General features: G+C 41.8%; 1 protein-coding gene across 8 annotated transcripts in view; it reads right to left on the bottom strand.

The window, feature by feature from the left end:
• The window catches only part of TSNARE1 (t-SNARE domain containing 1), a 444,328-nt gene that overhangs the window by 334,828 nt on the left and 92,351 nt on the right, over positions 1 to 17,149 (bottom strand). For all 8 annotated transcript variants that reach the window (XM_072329111.1, XM_072329105.1, XM_072329113.1 and 5 more), the window contains one exon: positions 15,527 to 15,646. In XM_072329111.1, coding sequence (XP_072185212.1) covers positions 15,527 to 15,608 — 82 coding nt within the window. In that variant the 5' untranslated portion in view covers positions 15,609 to 15,646. The remainder of the gene's footprint in view (positions 1 to 15,526; positions 15,647 to 17,149) is intronic.

Raw genomic sequence — 17,149 nt, 5'->3', positions numbered from 1 at the left:
ACAGGTATAATATAAGAGCTGAACCAACAGACTCCATCAGAAATTCATGTGTTTTCATACCTGCCTCAAGGAACTATGGAGAAGCTGCCGAACTCAGAAAACAGAAAGAGAACCTACATGAAAATGGCTCCACTTTTAGGAGTCTTTAATACCCCGAAACAGATGGGTTTCCTTCTCCTTAAATATTTACCACCACAGTTGTTTATATTCTTTGGAGTCACGGAGTCACAGTTTGTGATTCTTTGTGCTTGGATGAAGAGTTTCTCATATTGACAGGCATCCTGAGATTTCAATGAGCAACTCTGGACCCACCAAACCAAACAATTCCCTAACAGTTCTATCCCAAACCATGAAAATTAAGCTATCCGTGTGAACCTAAAGCTTTGTGTTGTAAGGGGTCTCGTGTTCAAGCCAGAGGGAAAAACGAGGTGCCCATAAATGCACTGAAGGCTTTCCATCTACTTCCTGAGCCTCTCTGCACCAGGTCATCTTACTCCTTGATGCTCGAAGATAAAACCTTACAGCTTTTAGAGCCTCAACATCAGCTAGTCTATTAGGAAAAAACTCTCCTCAGAAAAAGGAGTGAGGTATTGCAACAGGCTGCCCAGGGCAGTGGTGGAGTCATCACCTCTGAAGGTACTCAAGAGCCATTGGAGATGTGGCAATGAGGGACATGGCTAGTGGGCATGGTGGTGCTGGGTTGATAGATGGACTAGATGATCCTGGAGGTGTTTTTCAACTACAGTGATCCTATGATTCTTTATCATCACTTTTGTGATCATAGCTGCCCTTGACATCACCAGGATGAGCTGGTGAGCTTGGTTACTACCTGCCTTCCCTGTGATTCCACAGTGGAAAGACACTAAAATCCCCATTACCGACCTTCTGCCAACTGTTCTGACACTCATCTTGTATTGGTGATAACCACACTTTCACAGACAATGAGCTAAAGAAAAATTGAACTTGTGGTGTCTTCACAGTAGGCATTTTGCCTTAACTTTGATATAGCTGGTACTGAAAACATCCTCCTTAAAAAAATGCAAAGCTTTCCAGAACATCCAAATGAAGTAATAATTTCAGGATAGCCCTAAAGCAATGAACTCTAAATATTAGACTTAAATTATATTGAAAAAAAAAAGGAATAGAAAAGCTGCAAAAGAGCTTCTTCATTAGAGCACGCTGACCTTCATTCCTTTTAAATGATAGCATCTCTCAGTCCTGTGATGCTCACTTCTCCTCCCACAAGACACAGCCAATATCCATCTTCTAAATCCGGGTGCTTGAGCACACAGCTCAGTAAGCAGCACTGCAATATGTAGACTGGTTTGGTCCCACGTTTGCACTAATTGCCGTGTTATTTCTCAGGGCTTGGATCTTGTATAACCAAGTTCCACATGTGGCTTTTACTGCAAAGCCTTTCATCCACAGCTAGGTGTTTCTATAAACCAGGGATGAGATAAAACTGATCTTGGCCACTGGGGGTCATTAAAAGGCCTCATAGAGCCTCCTCCCAGGAACTGAGATCTCTCTCATACTGGAATTTCACATCTTCATTCTTCAGTTTGTCAGGACCTCTGTTTTACTACCTGACAGGACCACTGAATCACTTTTATTTTCCTGCTCTCTAAAGAGATTTCCTCTCTTTTCCTGTTTAACTTACGAGACCTGATGCATTCACTTAAGTTGCTGATTAACACCCAAATACCATCCTAGGCAATTCAATACGCCTTTAAAAAGAATCAGAGAAGAAATATAACAGTATGCAAAGTCTCCAAACCATTCTGCTGGCTTCATGGTCAAACTGCCATCTACCTGAACATTTCAGACCTACCATACTTGTACATGTATATGGAAGCAACTGCAGTGATGAGCTGAGCTGAGACTTCCATACTGCTTCTCCCAGGGGACTGAAGCTAACCTTCTTATCCCTCCCCTTTTCCAAGCTGACAAAGCAAGATGCACAAGACGATGCTTTATTTGTTGAAGGTTACCCAGTGAACCATGGCCACGGACTAAATGTGAAATCACAAGTCAACCAACTAGGCAGTAAACACTACATTTAGCATTTCTTGTGAGCTTCATGAGAAATAATTATGACAATTTAGGCTAAAATGACTCTCTCTGGAAGACAGTAATAGCCATATCATAGAACCACAGAATCATTTGAGTTGACAAGGATCCTCATAGGTCATCTAGTCCAACTACCCTCTAATGAACAGGGACACCTACAGCCTATTAGGGTACTCAGAACCCCATCCAGCCTGACCTTGAACATCTCCAAGGATAAGACATCCACCTTTCTGGGCAACCAGTACCTCACTACCCTCACTGCAATAAAAACTTTGTCCTTATATCCAATCTAAATCTCCCATGTTAAAATTTATCTCAAAAGAAGACCAAGGACGCACATCTCCATATGGCAAAATCTTCAAGGGATGGCTCTAATATGCTCCAACACAAGGTGCAACATGGGACGATTCATCTAAGCCTACACACAATGGTCCCCATCTTGGGTTAGAAGATGAAATGGACTGACAAACGTGACTGCTCATTTCAATGCAAGGAAGGGTTTGTTTTGGAGGTTGAGAACATCACCACCCACCCTCCCTGTACAGCTTAAGCTTAGAGATGGAGCTCACTCCAGGACGATGGAGATTAACAGTTGGGTTTGAGCACAAAGCCTTCCTGCAGTGCACACCAACAGGGAGGCAAACATAAATATGCTAGTGCCAAAGCACGAGAGGTATTTATGCAGCATTGTAAAACAATGTCATTGCCTTTGCTTGAGGAAACCGGGCCAAGAAAAGTTGCATGGGCAAGTGAGAAGTAAGCTTGAGAGAAGGAGGAGAAAATAATAGAACAATATTTTAAATAAGTAAAACTGGATGGCATGGGGAAAAAAAGAAATCAGTGAAACCACAAAGCTGAGTCCCTGCTGTGCCTAAAAGGATGGCCATGAAGGGAGGTGGGGGGCTTTTTAGGAAGGGGAAACAGATAGATGGCAAATCACGCACAAGATCCAGTGTTTCTCGCCAAAAGCATGCTAGCTTTGTATTTAGCCAAGAAGAGGAATTCACAGCAAGCTAAGGAAGCGCTGGTCTAGCAGCTGAGGAGAAAGATCCCCTGCTGCCAGCAGGGAATCCCTTCTGCTTGACTCACAGCCACCCCGTTGCAAATGTCAAGGAGAAGACACTGCGAGTACTCAGAAGGCTTTTGATTACTGAAGGAAGGTACCATCCCCGTGCACTGTGATGCTGAAATTCTGGCCTGTTCCCTGTCTCATCCTGGCTCAGCTTTGAAGAGGTTTGAGATGGGCCTGGAAGAAGTAAAATGCTACAGCAAAGCAGAGATGGACCAAAGAACAGAACATGTTCAACCAGGCATCCTCTGGATGCAAAAACTTCCAAACTCTGATCTTTGGCAAGTTAAAGCTCCCTGACAGAAACTATTTTTGCAACAGTGGCAGTTTTCTTATTAATCTTGTACATAAGCATGATTTTTTTCTCACTTTCGGGATAATAACAACGCTTGGTTTCTTCTTCTCCAACACCAGCGAGCAGTAAGTGTGAAAACAACACGAAGCAAAGAAAATCCCTGTGAAAATACTAAAATCCCGTTAACAAACCCAGCATCAAAAAATGAATAAACACGCTTTGTTTTAACAGAAAGGCTTCAAAAGCAGAGGTGTGAAATAACAGTAAAACTTAAAACCTCAAATTATATCTCAAAAGCACACTCACATATGCATGCACACACAATACATGCATGGTCCTTATATGTATATATACACATATGCACTTATATAAGGGATATGTGTATACATATATATGTGTGTATATATATATACGTGTGTGTGTGTGTACATATATATATATACTGCCATCTTCTATACAGTTATAACCATATTTTTTTTCATTATTATATCCAAGCTTGATGTTATCTATGTGTTATTCAAAGGCACAATCAGGTTAATGTCTGTTTGGTAAAGCAGTGCAGTAAGAAAGGCAGATCATTCCTCCTTCCAAACCTGCTCAATCTTTTACAGAACCTGAATTAAGAAATACTGTACCTCCTGGAAAAACCCTCTTTATAAAGCTGTGCTTCCTAACTGCATACAGAAGTGAAAAACAACAATTAAAAAAGAGGTGAGAGGGACCAGTGAGGGAAAGCAATACAGAAATCTCATTTTGCTCAGATCATCCATGTATGTGGACAAGTAGAATCACAGAATCACTGAATCATTTGAGTTGGAAGGACCCTTTCAAGGTCATATATTCCAACCTCCAAGTATTGTGAGTCTGAAATGTTCAGGCAGCCAGCATTGACGATCCTTGTTCAAAACCTCTTATTTTGGGAACAGGATTCCCAATGGTCTTGCTTAAGCGTAGCTTCATACACAACAGACCTGTATCCTACATAAGTCAACTGCCAGTTGCTAATCCCAAAACAAAAAGTTGTTTTTATGGCTTTTAAAAACCTTCCTCATATAACTTTTAGTCCCTCTACTTCAGCACCTGTGTCTCTATTTCTGTTTCTGTATCATTATTAGGAGAGGAGAAGCCATAGATGCTAAACTGTATTTTATGCAGCGTGACCGGTCAGCTTTTCAGTCTACTTCTGCTATGCACTAAGAAACTGTGCAAAGTATTTTGGAACAAAATAAAATTCCAAACCCAATAAAACCAGGTCAGTGCACATCTGCTCAACAGGCGGGCAAATTAGGAGCACTCAGTTTTGACTGGTGATAAAGAGCAGCTGGTTGAAGGACTGTATTTCAAGAGATCCTTAGAAGCCTTCCAGAGTACAAATGGGCCCTGAACTATTCGTTCCCACTCCTCTCTCCGCATTATCAAGTACCTGCAGACCTGTGAAATGTGACCTTTAAAGTATTTCTGAAAAATGGGATATAGGTTTTAGAAATATCACTGTGAATATTCTAAGGGTTCGCCTTGGGACCGGTACTCTTTAACATCTTTATCAATGACAGAGATGATGGGAACAAGTGTACCCACGGCAAGTTTGCTGCTGATACCAAGCTGATTGGTACAGCTGATATCACAGGAGGAAGGGACGCCATCAAGAGTGACTTGGACAGGCTTGGAAGGTGGGCCCATGTCAACCTAATGAGGTTCAACAAAAACAAGTGCAAAGGATTACATTCAGATTGGGACAATCCCAGTTGTAAGTACAGACTGGGAGAATAATTCCTTGAGAGCAGTCTTGCTGAGGACTTACAGGTCCTGGTAAATGAAAGACTTAACACAAGCCAGCAGTGTTCACTTGCAGCCAACAGTAACAAGGGGAGATTTAAATTAGAGATGGTGGTGAGGTGCTGGCATAGGTTACCAAGAGATGCTATGGATACCCCATCCTTTGAGGTGCTCAATGACAGGTTGGATGGGGCCATAAGCAACCTGATCTAGTGCTTCATTTAGTAGACCTAGAGTTCCTTTCCAACCCAAGCCACTCAGCGATTCTGTGACTCTACATCAGTACTATAGTCCCAACTACAAACACAAGCATTACCATGCTACTCGTACATTTTCAGATATTAGGAAAACATTTCTTCTCAGAAGGACTGGTAATGCACTGGCACAGGCTGCCCAGGGAGGTGGTGGAGTCACTGTCCCTGGAGGTGTTCAAGAAACATGGAGATATGGCACTGAGGGACGTGGCTTAGTGGGCATGGTGATGATAGGCTGACAGTTGGACCAGATGATCTTAGTGGTCTTTTCCAACCTTAATTACTCTATAATTCTATTATTTTGCTTTCTGGGCCCTGTACTATCTTTATTGCTCTCGTTTGGATGCATTCAAAGAGTTTTATCTGCTCACACTATGAAACCCAAAGGACACCCCAAAGCCTACCTCCTGCTCACCCCATACATTTCAAAGGTGATCTTTTTGCTGCCACACCTGAGTCCCACCTGCTTTGAAAGCAGCTGGGAGCACTATTTCCAAGATATTCAACCAAGTTATCACTACATGAAGCTGGATTCACATCAGCACATCAGTTCGGTCAGTCTTTAGATGTGTTTTAAGTTCAAAGTGGATGGCGACTGTCACCTGGGAATGACGCTGTGTGCTGCCAAGTGGAGATGTGACACACTGTGCTGGCCACTGTTCTGCTGGCCATCTGGTGAGATGGCAGCATGCCCAACTGCTCAACACACGGGTGTTTGCCAGGGACAAAAGGATCAAGTTTTTCAAATAGACTGTGTTTGGATAAAACTTGAAATAATAACTTTGCCCAAGGAAGATCCTCTGTGGTTTGGAAGAATTAAGGACATTTCCCTTAGTCACCAGACAGACGTCTTTCTGTCCACCTTCAGAGACTGGAAAACCCACTAAACACGGGTTAAAATTGCAAAACCTCTTGAAAAACAAGTGTAGTCTGACCCTGACCCTCCTTCTATGTGAAAATGCAGGAATTACTGTTAAATATATATATTCAGGGCAAAAAAGTATGTGCATTGCAGGAAAGGATTGAGACCACTGAATGAAATGTATGTACTGCTTGGAATGTCACACCAGAAGGTTGTTAAAGACAAACACTGCATTTCATAGCTCAAGAACACATTAACTAAAAGCATTACTATGGTTCTACAAGCGTGCCTTCATAGAATCATAGAATGGCTTAACTTGGAAGGGATCTTAAAGACAAACCATTGAGCTCCAACCCCCTGCCATAGTTTGTCAACCAATCGATTTGCAACCCTACCCAAGGCAGGGGGGTTGAACCTCGATGCAGAACATACAAGGATTGCCTGAGGTCCATTGGTTTGGTATGCCTTCAAGTCTTCAAGACTGAATCTCCAGCTCTGAAGGCCATGTGTGCTGAAACTATAGCCCAAAGGGCAACGCCTTTCCTACTTCATCCTCCAACTGCTTCATTTCCGAATCAGACAAGGAAAGAAGTTTAAGGGAAGTTACAGCATCTGTGATGACAATCCATAGCAAACTCCAACAGTTCTATGAAAGAATTCCCACTTCAAGTGCCCATCCAGACAAAGAAACCATCTGGGAATAAGGGAGAAGAGCATTAATGGAAGATAACTGCTAAGAGCTGCTAACCATTTCTGCTAAAAGATGAGAAAATAAATCCACATAACAGACACAGTGTGACAAGGAACAGGGAGAACATCCCAGAACGATCTTTTATTTTTATCAAGCTGCTGGCAACTTAAGTTATAATCACAAAGTATGGTCACGCTAATCTGGATTTATCCAAACTACAAACATGCTAACACTGAAACTAGAATGCTGGAAAAGGAATTACATGTGATTAAGAAAACAAATTCATAAAACATGAATTGAGGTATAAAGCAGGATTTCTGGGGTGGTTCTTGGGAGCCACTAGGAGGCACTTTCTCCAACACAGCATCCTAAAGATGCCATCTTGCTTCCTGTTGGAAACTCTGCTCTTTGCCCAAGAAGAGGAGCTAGAGTGTAGGACAGCAGTATCTGCTAGCAAGTTTGTCTATTCAAATACTTCATTTAAAAATTAAAAATAAATATCCATCTTGTTGAGTTTCTACTGTGCAAATCCAAGTAGCAAAGCTTGTGTGCTCTTCTGAGGGATGAAGCAGCACAGCCAGCAGTAGAGGACATCAAGCCCTCTGAATCACAAGACAAATAAATGCAGTCACTGAAGCCATTCTTGCAAAAACCATCTCTGTTTTAAGAGAATAACCAAGATTTTACTGCAGCTTCAGAGTAATAAGACGAAAAGAGGAAAATCTGCAATCCAGCATTAGGAAAATATTACAGCACCACCAGCTTAGGATAGAAAGATTCTCCATATCTTGTATGCTAGCACTATAGAGCTAACTCATTGTTTCTGCTCTTGGATTGAAAATAAGTAGATTGCACTCAAACCTTGTAGGGTAACCAGAAGGACAAGCCTTCATGGTGTCTTTTGGAAGAGAATTCAATTTCAGGCCACCTGAAATAACCCTGTGCTTGGACAACTGTGGAACTCTGGAAAGCTGGAGAGGTGAGAAGTTGGGGCTATCTGAATCAGAAAGCACAAATCTCCTTCAAGGTACAACTACACAAAGTAGCATTCATCAAGCAGCAATCCTGGCACTTAGGAGATTAAACAGCACAAAGTGTGAGCAAGAGGACAGTGGTTAAGTTCCTCAGGAAATACAAGTCAAGGAGCCTCACCTCTGTGCGTGGGACAATTATAGAGTGAATCCTCCTGGAAGAGATGCTACAGCACATATAAGAAAGCACCCTGATCTGGTGGCCTTCTCATTCACTCTTTGCTCTCCATAAACGTTCAGCAAGCATCAGTGGATGTCAGTGGGTGCCATTACTTCTGCTTGAATGAATTCAGAGATGCATCTTTGCCTCATATGCGCTTCTGAGTCAGACACCATTCTGTCAGTCTGCCCCTCTGCTGCCCTCTGTCACATGGCAACAAAATGTCATGGAATATCATTGGAAAGGTCCAGCCTCTATTGTCATTCCACCAATGTCTGCCTTATGAGCCAACATAATATCACAGAATCATAGAATTGTTTGAGTTGGAAGGGACTTTTAAAGGCCATCTGGTCCAACCACCCCACAATGAACAGGGACACCTGCATTCCTTTCCCATTTCCATCCTTCTTCTAGATTTAGCCCATCCATTTTCAAAGGAGCCCTTGAGATAATAAAACAGGAGGCATTACTTTCAGAGGAGGCTTTGTACAGCCTAATGTCCAATTTAAAATCCCTCCTTGCTCCTAAGAGCTTTCCACTCATGCTTTATCACCCTAATCTCCAGTCTACCTGCTTACATTTGTCAAGCCCTTCCACACTGCTGAACTTTCACCCCTGCCCACTTCTAGCTGCCAGCATCTGTCTCCATGCAAATGTCAGCCTGGGAGACAGTTAGCAATGACATGCTGTGGAGTGACAGCACAGATAAAAGCTCTATTCTTCCCTTTCTGTTCAGCTCAACTTCTTTTTGTGTTGCATACATGTTTGTGTCAGCTATGTCCACCCCTCATAATGGGTAACAGCGAGCTGGTGTAATTTCTGCAGATAAATACACTTTTACATGTAGGTTTCAGAACAGCAATCCACCAGTATGTTATTTCAGCACCTACATAAATCTTTGCTCTCCATTTTGCTGGCAGGAGCAAATATTATAAGCTCCACTTGGGTCTTCAAAGAGAGAAAAGAAAAAGCACATACGCATAGAGGAGGCTTAATTATGTTCTAACAGATTAGGACAGACACATTCCCCATCCTTGAGATTTTAATTAATTAGATAATATGAGGAAGCAGGAGGGTAATAGGAGAACACCGGGAAGTTGAGAGATTTGCACAAGGCAGTGGCAGACTACAACAAGTTGATACCTTTTCTAGTGCAAATGTCATCAAATACATACAGACATACATACAAGGTCATTGGAGGGATCCTACTGTTGCATACAACTGAAATTCAACCACTGTTCTGCTTCAGGTAGACTTATTTGTAAGCACGGTGTAAGAAAAATGGTTTCTCATCCAAGCATCTGATACCGCCAAGAAATGAAAACAGATGCAAAGCACAAAGTGAAAACATACGGGTATCCAAGAAAATATAAAGAAGTCTTGCAGGGCTTGCAAGAATTCTGTCATATAGGAAAGCAGTCACTGGCAGGGAGGATGGAACTAGATGATCTTTTAGGTCTCTTCCAAGCCAAGCCATTCTTGGATGCTATAATTCTCTGCTCCAATGGGTTAGAGCGTCGTCTTGGAAAGATGTCCCAGGAGGATAACCTCAGGTTGGGTGTTTATGGCCATGTAACCACTAAGGGAACTACCAGCACTGGACCAGGCTCTGAACACCCTGATTTAGCTGTGCTCACTTCAGGAGAGTAGCAAGAGATGAGCTTTAAGGGTCTCCTTGAACTCAAATTACTTCCACGATTCACCAGATTCTGTATTCTCTCCTAAGGTACCTAAACCAATATGGATGAATAGATTGAGGGGAGAAGATCATCTTCAGCTCCTTCTAATTTGCCCGTAATCAAGTGGAAAATAGAGCAAGCTTTTCTGAGAGGATGAGATGTTTAAATGCATTTCCAGCTGAATGCTGCCTGAGGACAAGACAGTGTGTTTGTTTTCTGGTTTTCCACTGAAGATTAGGAGCACTGACATTATTTTTCCTTGGTTACAATAAAATAGTCTGGGATGATGAAGACTAGCAAACAAAAAACTAGAGAAAAATAAAGTTTATCTTTGCCCGCAAGTTTTTCTTCTGTTCTGTTGTTGTAGCTGTTCTGGTGGCTTGTTATTTTAACTGTGTTATTTTAACTGTGTTATGAGGTGGGTCAGCTTACCCCCAAATATTCCAATACCAGACTTAGTTACTCTAATAGTGTTTTCTGTTTTCATTAGTTATATAAATAAGTGCATAACCACTTAGCTTCCCCAAAATACTGAGATTAGAGCAAAACATTTATTATAATGTTAAAATTGCCTGGAGGGGTAGGGCAGGGGTTTTCAAAACTAACAATTTCAAAGTTAATTCATGCATCAAAGTCAATTCTCTTGGCAATTCCGTTTGCTATAAAGCATACTGTTCATTATTCTTTAATATATTTTTGTACGTTCATGCTTATTAATTCATTAAATCACTGCTAAGATCTTTAAGAACTGGATGTAAAACAGAATTTCCTCAAACTAAAATAAACTTACCATGTTGGAAGTCTTGCACAGTAGCAAAAGAATAATATAGAGCAACTCCCCTGTAGGTGCCATAAGAAGATTTTCAGCTCTCTAGTGGGAGAGATGATTGTAGGATTTTTAGTACTGTTGGACCAGCACTTTACTTCAGGCTAATTAATGCCTTGATTAATATGACACTTGAGTTTCTCTACCTGTGTTCTACTAAATCCAAGAAAATAAGACAGGACCCAAGATTCAGAAGTGACGTTTGAGAAGATACTTTATTCCTAGCATAAAATGAAGAAGTACAACTAACTTTACAGACCACGTGGTAATATTTGTGAATTACCTAAGAAAGGCAGATGAAAGCTGCTACAGATAGAAGCACTTAAACTCTATCCTTCCACTCTACACTTGACGGGACTCTATCCCAAATGCGTACTTTATTTACTACTGAATGTGACCAATGCACAATGCAATCATTCAGAATGAAAGGCCTTAATTTGAGGCAGGGTGGGGGGACACACACAGTGTTCTTGCTTTCCTCTATAACTGTTAACTCCCTCCTTCATATAATGCTGTATACTAAGGAAGCTCAAGCACATGGTAGAGCCCCTCATTGCTCCAGGGGGAACAGTTGCCATGATCCAATTTAGAGCATCTTCCATACTGTCTCCATAGCTCAGTACTTTGCAACAGCAAAGAGTTTCAACGTTCCTTAAACAAAGCATTGCAAGTATTGAAAGTCCCTTGGGAAGGAAATGCTAAAACACAGCAGCACTCAGGTCTCAATAAAGCAAAAGCATTAACCACCTGCTTAATGTTTATGAACCTAAGGAGACTCCTTGTGTATTTAGGAGTTTGTTAAGTGCTTCAGTGCACTCCAAGATCAAGATGCAAAGCTGATGGAGGATTCCTTCCCATGCTTTGCCATCAGTCCTGCATCTGCAATGGGAGGCAGTACAGAACTATGCAGTGATCAGGCCATAATGCTGGGTTGTACACCTCGATTTTCCTGTTCTTTGGGAAGACAAGCCAACTTAGCAAACAAAGCTGCACGTGCAACTTACCTTGAGAACAACCCTGCTCAGTGTCCCATGTGATGTATTCATGAGCAAACGAAGGAAAAACAGTATAGATGAAGTCACAGTAAAATTAAGAATGAACTAATGCTCCCTTGAGAATACCTAGAAATATTACACCTATGGAATATGAAATGACTTGTTCAAATTTGGCTCATAACGCCCAGGGCACAGTAAGGTTAATAAAAGCAGTGTTTAAAAGTTCCTGCCTTGTGGCATTTTAATTCAAGTTATTTGAATTCCCCGACCTCTATGACTCCCTGCGCACATCAGATTTTGTTCATCCTCCCTACAAAAAGCCTATTTGTAGGAGGACAGGTCTAACATGGCAGAGGGTGCATGGTGCATGCTTACAAATTCAAGGTTTAATTCCTTCTGCTGTGTAGTCTTTGGTCTCCATTTATTTCTGACACCTCACACTACTTAAAATCTTCTTTTTTTTCCCCCATTGTCAGGTTTTGCTTTGAAAAAAAAACATTTTCTGCTAACTTTCTGCTGTTTTCCATATATACAATACACAGCCAACAGCCAGAGAAAAGAAAGCACACAGGGAAATAAGGGAATGTTTGCTTTTCCATGGATTTTCGGGAATAGAACAAGGAGCAGATGCAGATGCTGCTCCTCCAGCAGCATCTAACTTACAACTGCAGAGCAGGGCATGGATTACATGTTCACCTGCTGTGAACATACAAACCTGCTATGCTCCAAGTAACCCAAGTGATCTCCTTCAGAAGCCTTTGAGATTCTCTAGACACTGAGATTCCAGGGTAAGCCGGGGCTACCACCCTGTCAGTTCATTATCAAAAGCGGTTGAAGTGGCTCCAGAGAAGGGCCATGAGGATGTTTAGAGGACTGGAGTACCTCTTCTACAAAGAAAGGCTGAGGGAAATGGGCTTGTTCAGCTTCAAGGAGAGCAGAGACTGAGGAGGTATCATTGCATCCTTCCAGTATTTGAGGGAATTTAGAAGAAGGAAAAGAACTGGCTTTTTTATATGGTCTGATTGTGAGAGGACAAGGGGGAATGGCATTAAACTAAAAGAGGCACATTTTAGGTTAGATGTTAGGAAGACAAGTCTAACTCAGTGTGTGGTGAGGCACTGGTAGAGGCTGCCCAGAGAAGCTGTGGATGCCCCATCCCTGGGGGTATTCAAGCTCAGGTTGGATGAGGCTCTGTGCAGCCTGATCTAATGAGTGGCAACCGGCCCAGGGCAGGGGGATTGGAATTAGATGGGCTTTAAGGTCCCTTCCAACCTCAGCCATTCTGTAATTCTTTGATTGCATTACATGCTATTAAGCAGCAGCATCTTCATCTCTTCTATTGTTGGAAGATGCCAGGGTTTTCTGTTAGATACCTGAATGTTATTGCTGGACCACATGCTATAGTATCCATATGCAAGGATGCTAGTATGTTTTATTTACTTGCTTACTACATCTAGTAAAAAGAAGGTTTCAGAGCACAGGCAGATGTGCCCATCAAGGTCTGCCTCTCTGTGCAGACATATATACAGCAGGAGGAAAGCTATGCTCTTTTGTTCCACCCATACCATGAGGTAACATAGAGAGCAGTTTTTCTTAGCAAGGCAGTCATCTGCCTTTTGGAAGCAGGAGGAAGACACCCTTTTCTGACACTTAATTAATGACAATAACTGGGGATACTGCAATGTCAGATACTTGGTACATGTTACACAGTCTGCCTTGGTGAAAGGGCATGGTGAGTTAGCTTATATGCAGGTTCAGATGGATCATTTCTGATTTCAACATACAAATGGGAGAATATCTTCTCCAACGTGCCAAGGCAAGCAGGCTCCCTTCACTTTCAGAAATGCCTTTATGAGATTGTATATAGCAAAATGACAAAGCACACGTTCCAGCCTTGCAGTCCTTTCGATATTGAAACCAATGAAAGGGTCCAAGTTTGGGACAAGCGACTGACTTTTACTAGCTGGGAAAACTGGCCCCGGAGGACCAAGAAGACCTACCCAATGCAACCCCACCCAAAATCATGTATGAGTTCAGGGGGAGTTTCTCACCTCTGCCATGCAGAGCTCTGGGCTGCTGAAATGATCTCAAGACCATCTTGAGAAGTCTGATGTTCCTACATCAGCTGCTTTTTGCAATCCACTGAGGGTAGGTTCAGCTTTACAAAGTAACTGCCAAATGACAGGCAAGCTGTGCATGGCGTGGTCCCTCTTCAAATATTTAGAAACCACACGCATCTTGAATTATTCTCTGCATTTGCATTAAAAATAGTGAGCATTTGTGCATTCATACCTTTTATTCTTAAACAAAAAGCCACAATGCGCTGACATCCCTCATTTATCTATTCTTTATTTTGATTCCTTTTTTCCTATGGCTCTATCACTGTGTGCAAGTAACTCATTCTTCTTGGCTTTTTATGCCTTTAATTTTACCTCACAGAATAGCCTAAAAACTACTGTTTAAAACCAAACAGTCAATTCAAAAATTCAAACTTAATTCAATACATTCTCCCTGGTCAAAGAAAGAAAAGAAAAAAGAAGAAAAAGATAATAGCACCCAAACTCACAAGAAAACAGAAAACCATGAGAAACCTTAACGCTTCTTTTATAGTTTCATCCAGGGGGAACAGCTATTTGCAAAACAACAAAACATTTCCCAAAGAACATCTGGAACCTTGACAACTTGGAAACAAAGTCAGGCTGTCTTAATGAACAGCCCGGTTGAATCCAAAGGCAATGTAAGAGGATTCTGATGTTTCTTCCAGATGCAAAGCAATAAAGGAAACCTTTCCCATGCTACAATGTCCTCTTTCTTGATGATTCAATGAAGGCCTGAATCCTCAGAAGTACCTCTACCAGAGCTACTGTAGCCTCATCCTCTGGTAGAAGCCAGTTCCAGAATCAAAACTAAATGCAAAACTATGTTCCAACACACAAGGGTTGCTGAAAGCCAGGCTATATTAAACCACATATGGTCCTATAGCAACTCTCCATGTGTACCAGACCTGGTCCACACCTGGGCAGCTGGAGACAAAGCTTTACCATGCCTTCATGTGCTGACACCAGCCTTTTCAAACAGTACCTCAGAGCTGGTCAGAATAAGAAATATCTTCCATCACCACGAATAAGCCAGCCCTGAATCAACACTTCATGTATACAGGTTGCCATCTAGATGATTTTGTCTTTCTGCTTTAGCGTTTGTAGAGTCCTCTGGGGGAAGAAGGGAGCAGCCAAGGGAAGCACATCTGGTGTTCACTTAAAAACATCCCACAAAACCAGAATATGCAGTCATTTGCAAGCCATTCCATTGCTTATGGTTTCAGCATTCCCTGAGGAAGTTTTTATCCCCCACTGCCATGTTAAAGCACATTTTGCAGATTAAAGCAGCCTCCCCAGCAGTTAGGTTGTGCCCTGTAGAATCGCAACTCTCTTCTATTTGTACCTCTTCGCATCTAATCCCATCATGTGAGCACTTGCAACTAGCCAGAGACAAACAATTTAGACCAGCTTCTTGCTGACAAGATAGAAGAGAGCTACAGAGAGTTACAAGAAGGTCTAGAAACTGAACCAAATTTCTTCTCCAAGTCCACCAACATACCTCATCAGTGCTGCTCTTCCATGGCAAGACACATTCAAAGTGCAAGAGTTGAGCACGGTAAGATGTGATGCCTTATAAAACAAATCAAACCCAATAAATGTTTGGGTTCCACCTTTGAAAATCTCTACCAAAACCACTTCTGAAGACAAGCTCATTCAGTAAAATCCTCACTCCCCAGAACATCAGGAGGAATAAATTACTACAAGGCATAAGTACTTTACCGAGTGGTTGATATCCTTGTCTCGAAGGGCCTCCAAATGGGTTCCTCCCAAATCCACTCCCATCAATGGATCCATAAGACATCTTTTAGCTAGCAGTGGATGCAGGGTTGTACTTTAAACCTAAGAGAATGGGGAAAAAGATAGATACACTGTTATAAGTCAGTTAAATCCCAAAACTTCAGGGGAAGGAGGGAAGGCAGATGGAAAAAATAAGTGACAGAAAAGTTCTAAGCACAAACTTCGGTATCGTCATCCACAAAACAAAAGCACTAATATCCAAATCCCCTGGACTACAGATGATCCTGGAAGCAACCAAGCCATCTGACCTCTCAGCACCTTACTTCCTCCAGTTATAAGTGGCAATTGTAGTTGCTTAAGCTGTGCAAAGAATTCCTTGATGTTTATGACGTGCCTTGAGATCTTAGGGTGCTAGGCAAGAGACAGGCACTCGATCCAAAAAGGTAATACTGTCTTCTGGACCACTACTGCTACAGAGCTGGTGAGGTGTCTAACCATCATACCAGATCCTTAACGAGCTCTGAAGAGGCTGCTTACTTCTATATTATGTGCTTCTGAAGTAGCAGAAGCAACAGACTGAAATCACTTCAGCACTGGCGGAGAAAGACTTCTTCCTCTGTCCCACCACACACCTCAAACACCTCATGTCTCATCTCTGTGTTCCCAGGGCTTTGGTATTAAATGTACTCCAGGCTTAAACCACAGCAGTGACAAGAGTAAGGGAAGAAAACAAATATGTCACATCAGAAGGTGCAGGACACAGAATCAAAGCCAGCTGCTGCCTCTTTACATCAAAGATGGGTAAAAATGTCCCAAACAAAAAATCATGAGGCAGAAAGTAGGGATTTATACACTAAAAAAGGGAGAAGAGATCACTGTTCACTGGGTTGCTCTTCATTAAGCTTTTCGCCATTCTCTCTTAATGGAGATACACACATAATTGGCATCTGAGAGTGCAAGTACCTCTTCAACATAAATCCTATATTTTAGGTAAACAGCCTTCAGTCAGAAAATAAAGGAATGAAGAGTAAAAGTTAAGATAAACCATCTTCAAACCGTGGGACTCCAAGACACTAAACAATATAACAGTTGGATCATGTCAGGTAGGTAAAGCCATACATCTTGCAGAAGTATAATCTATCATGTGTTGATGTAAGTTCTTCATAAACTCTAAATGAAATAGATGAAGATACACTTGAGGAGGCTGATAGACTTGGGAACAAATCCTGACTCTCCCAGCTCTCACGCAAGTCAACAACTACCAAGACCCTTATCTTCCATCTTGGAAAATAAGGACAAATAGAAGACATAGAGAAAAAAAAATCTGGGCAGGGATAAGGAGTTTTAAATCCCAGTGTGGCTACAGATTAAAACCAAAGTAAACAGGGATTCTGAACAGTTCAACAGCTGGAAAACTGCCTTTATACATAGGCTGATCTTGATTCATTTCTCCTTTTTACAACTGGACCACTGGAGACATATGTTGCATTGGCTTCCCAAAAGTCACCTATAACAAACGTGGAGCAAAGTCTACATCATGTTCTTGAGATGACTCGATTACAATTGGGCAAGCATTTCTACAGCAAACAGTGAATGTGAATTCAG

This window comes from Excalfactoria chinensis, chromosome 2 (assembly GCF_039878825.1).
Source record: "Excalfactoria chinensis isolate bCotChi1 chromosome 2, bCotChi1.hap2, whole genome shotgun sequence".
NCBI classification, from domain to species: Eukaryota; Metazoa; Chordata; class Aves; order Galliformes; family Phasianidae; genus Excalfactoria; species Excalfactoria chinensis.
This window is presented reverse-complemented; position numbering and strand designations above follow the sequence as displayed.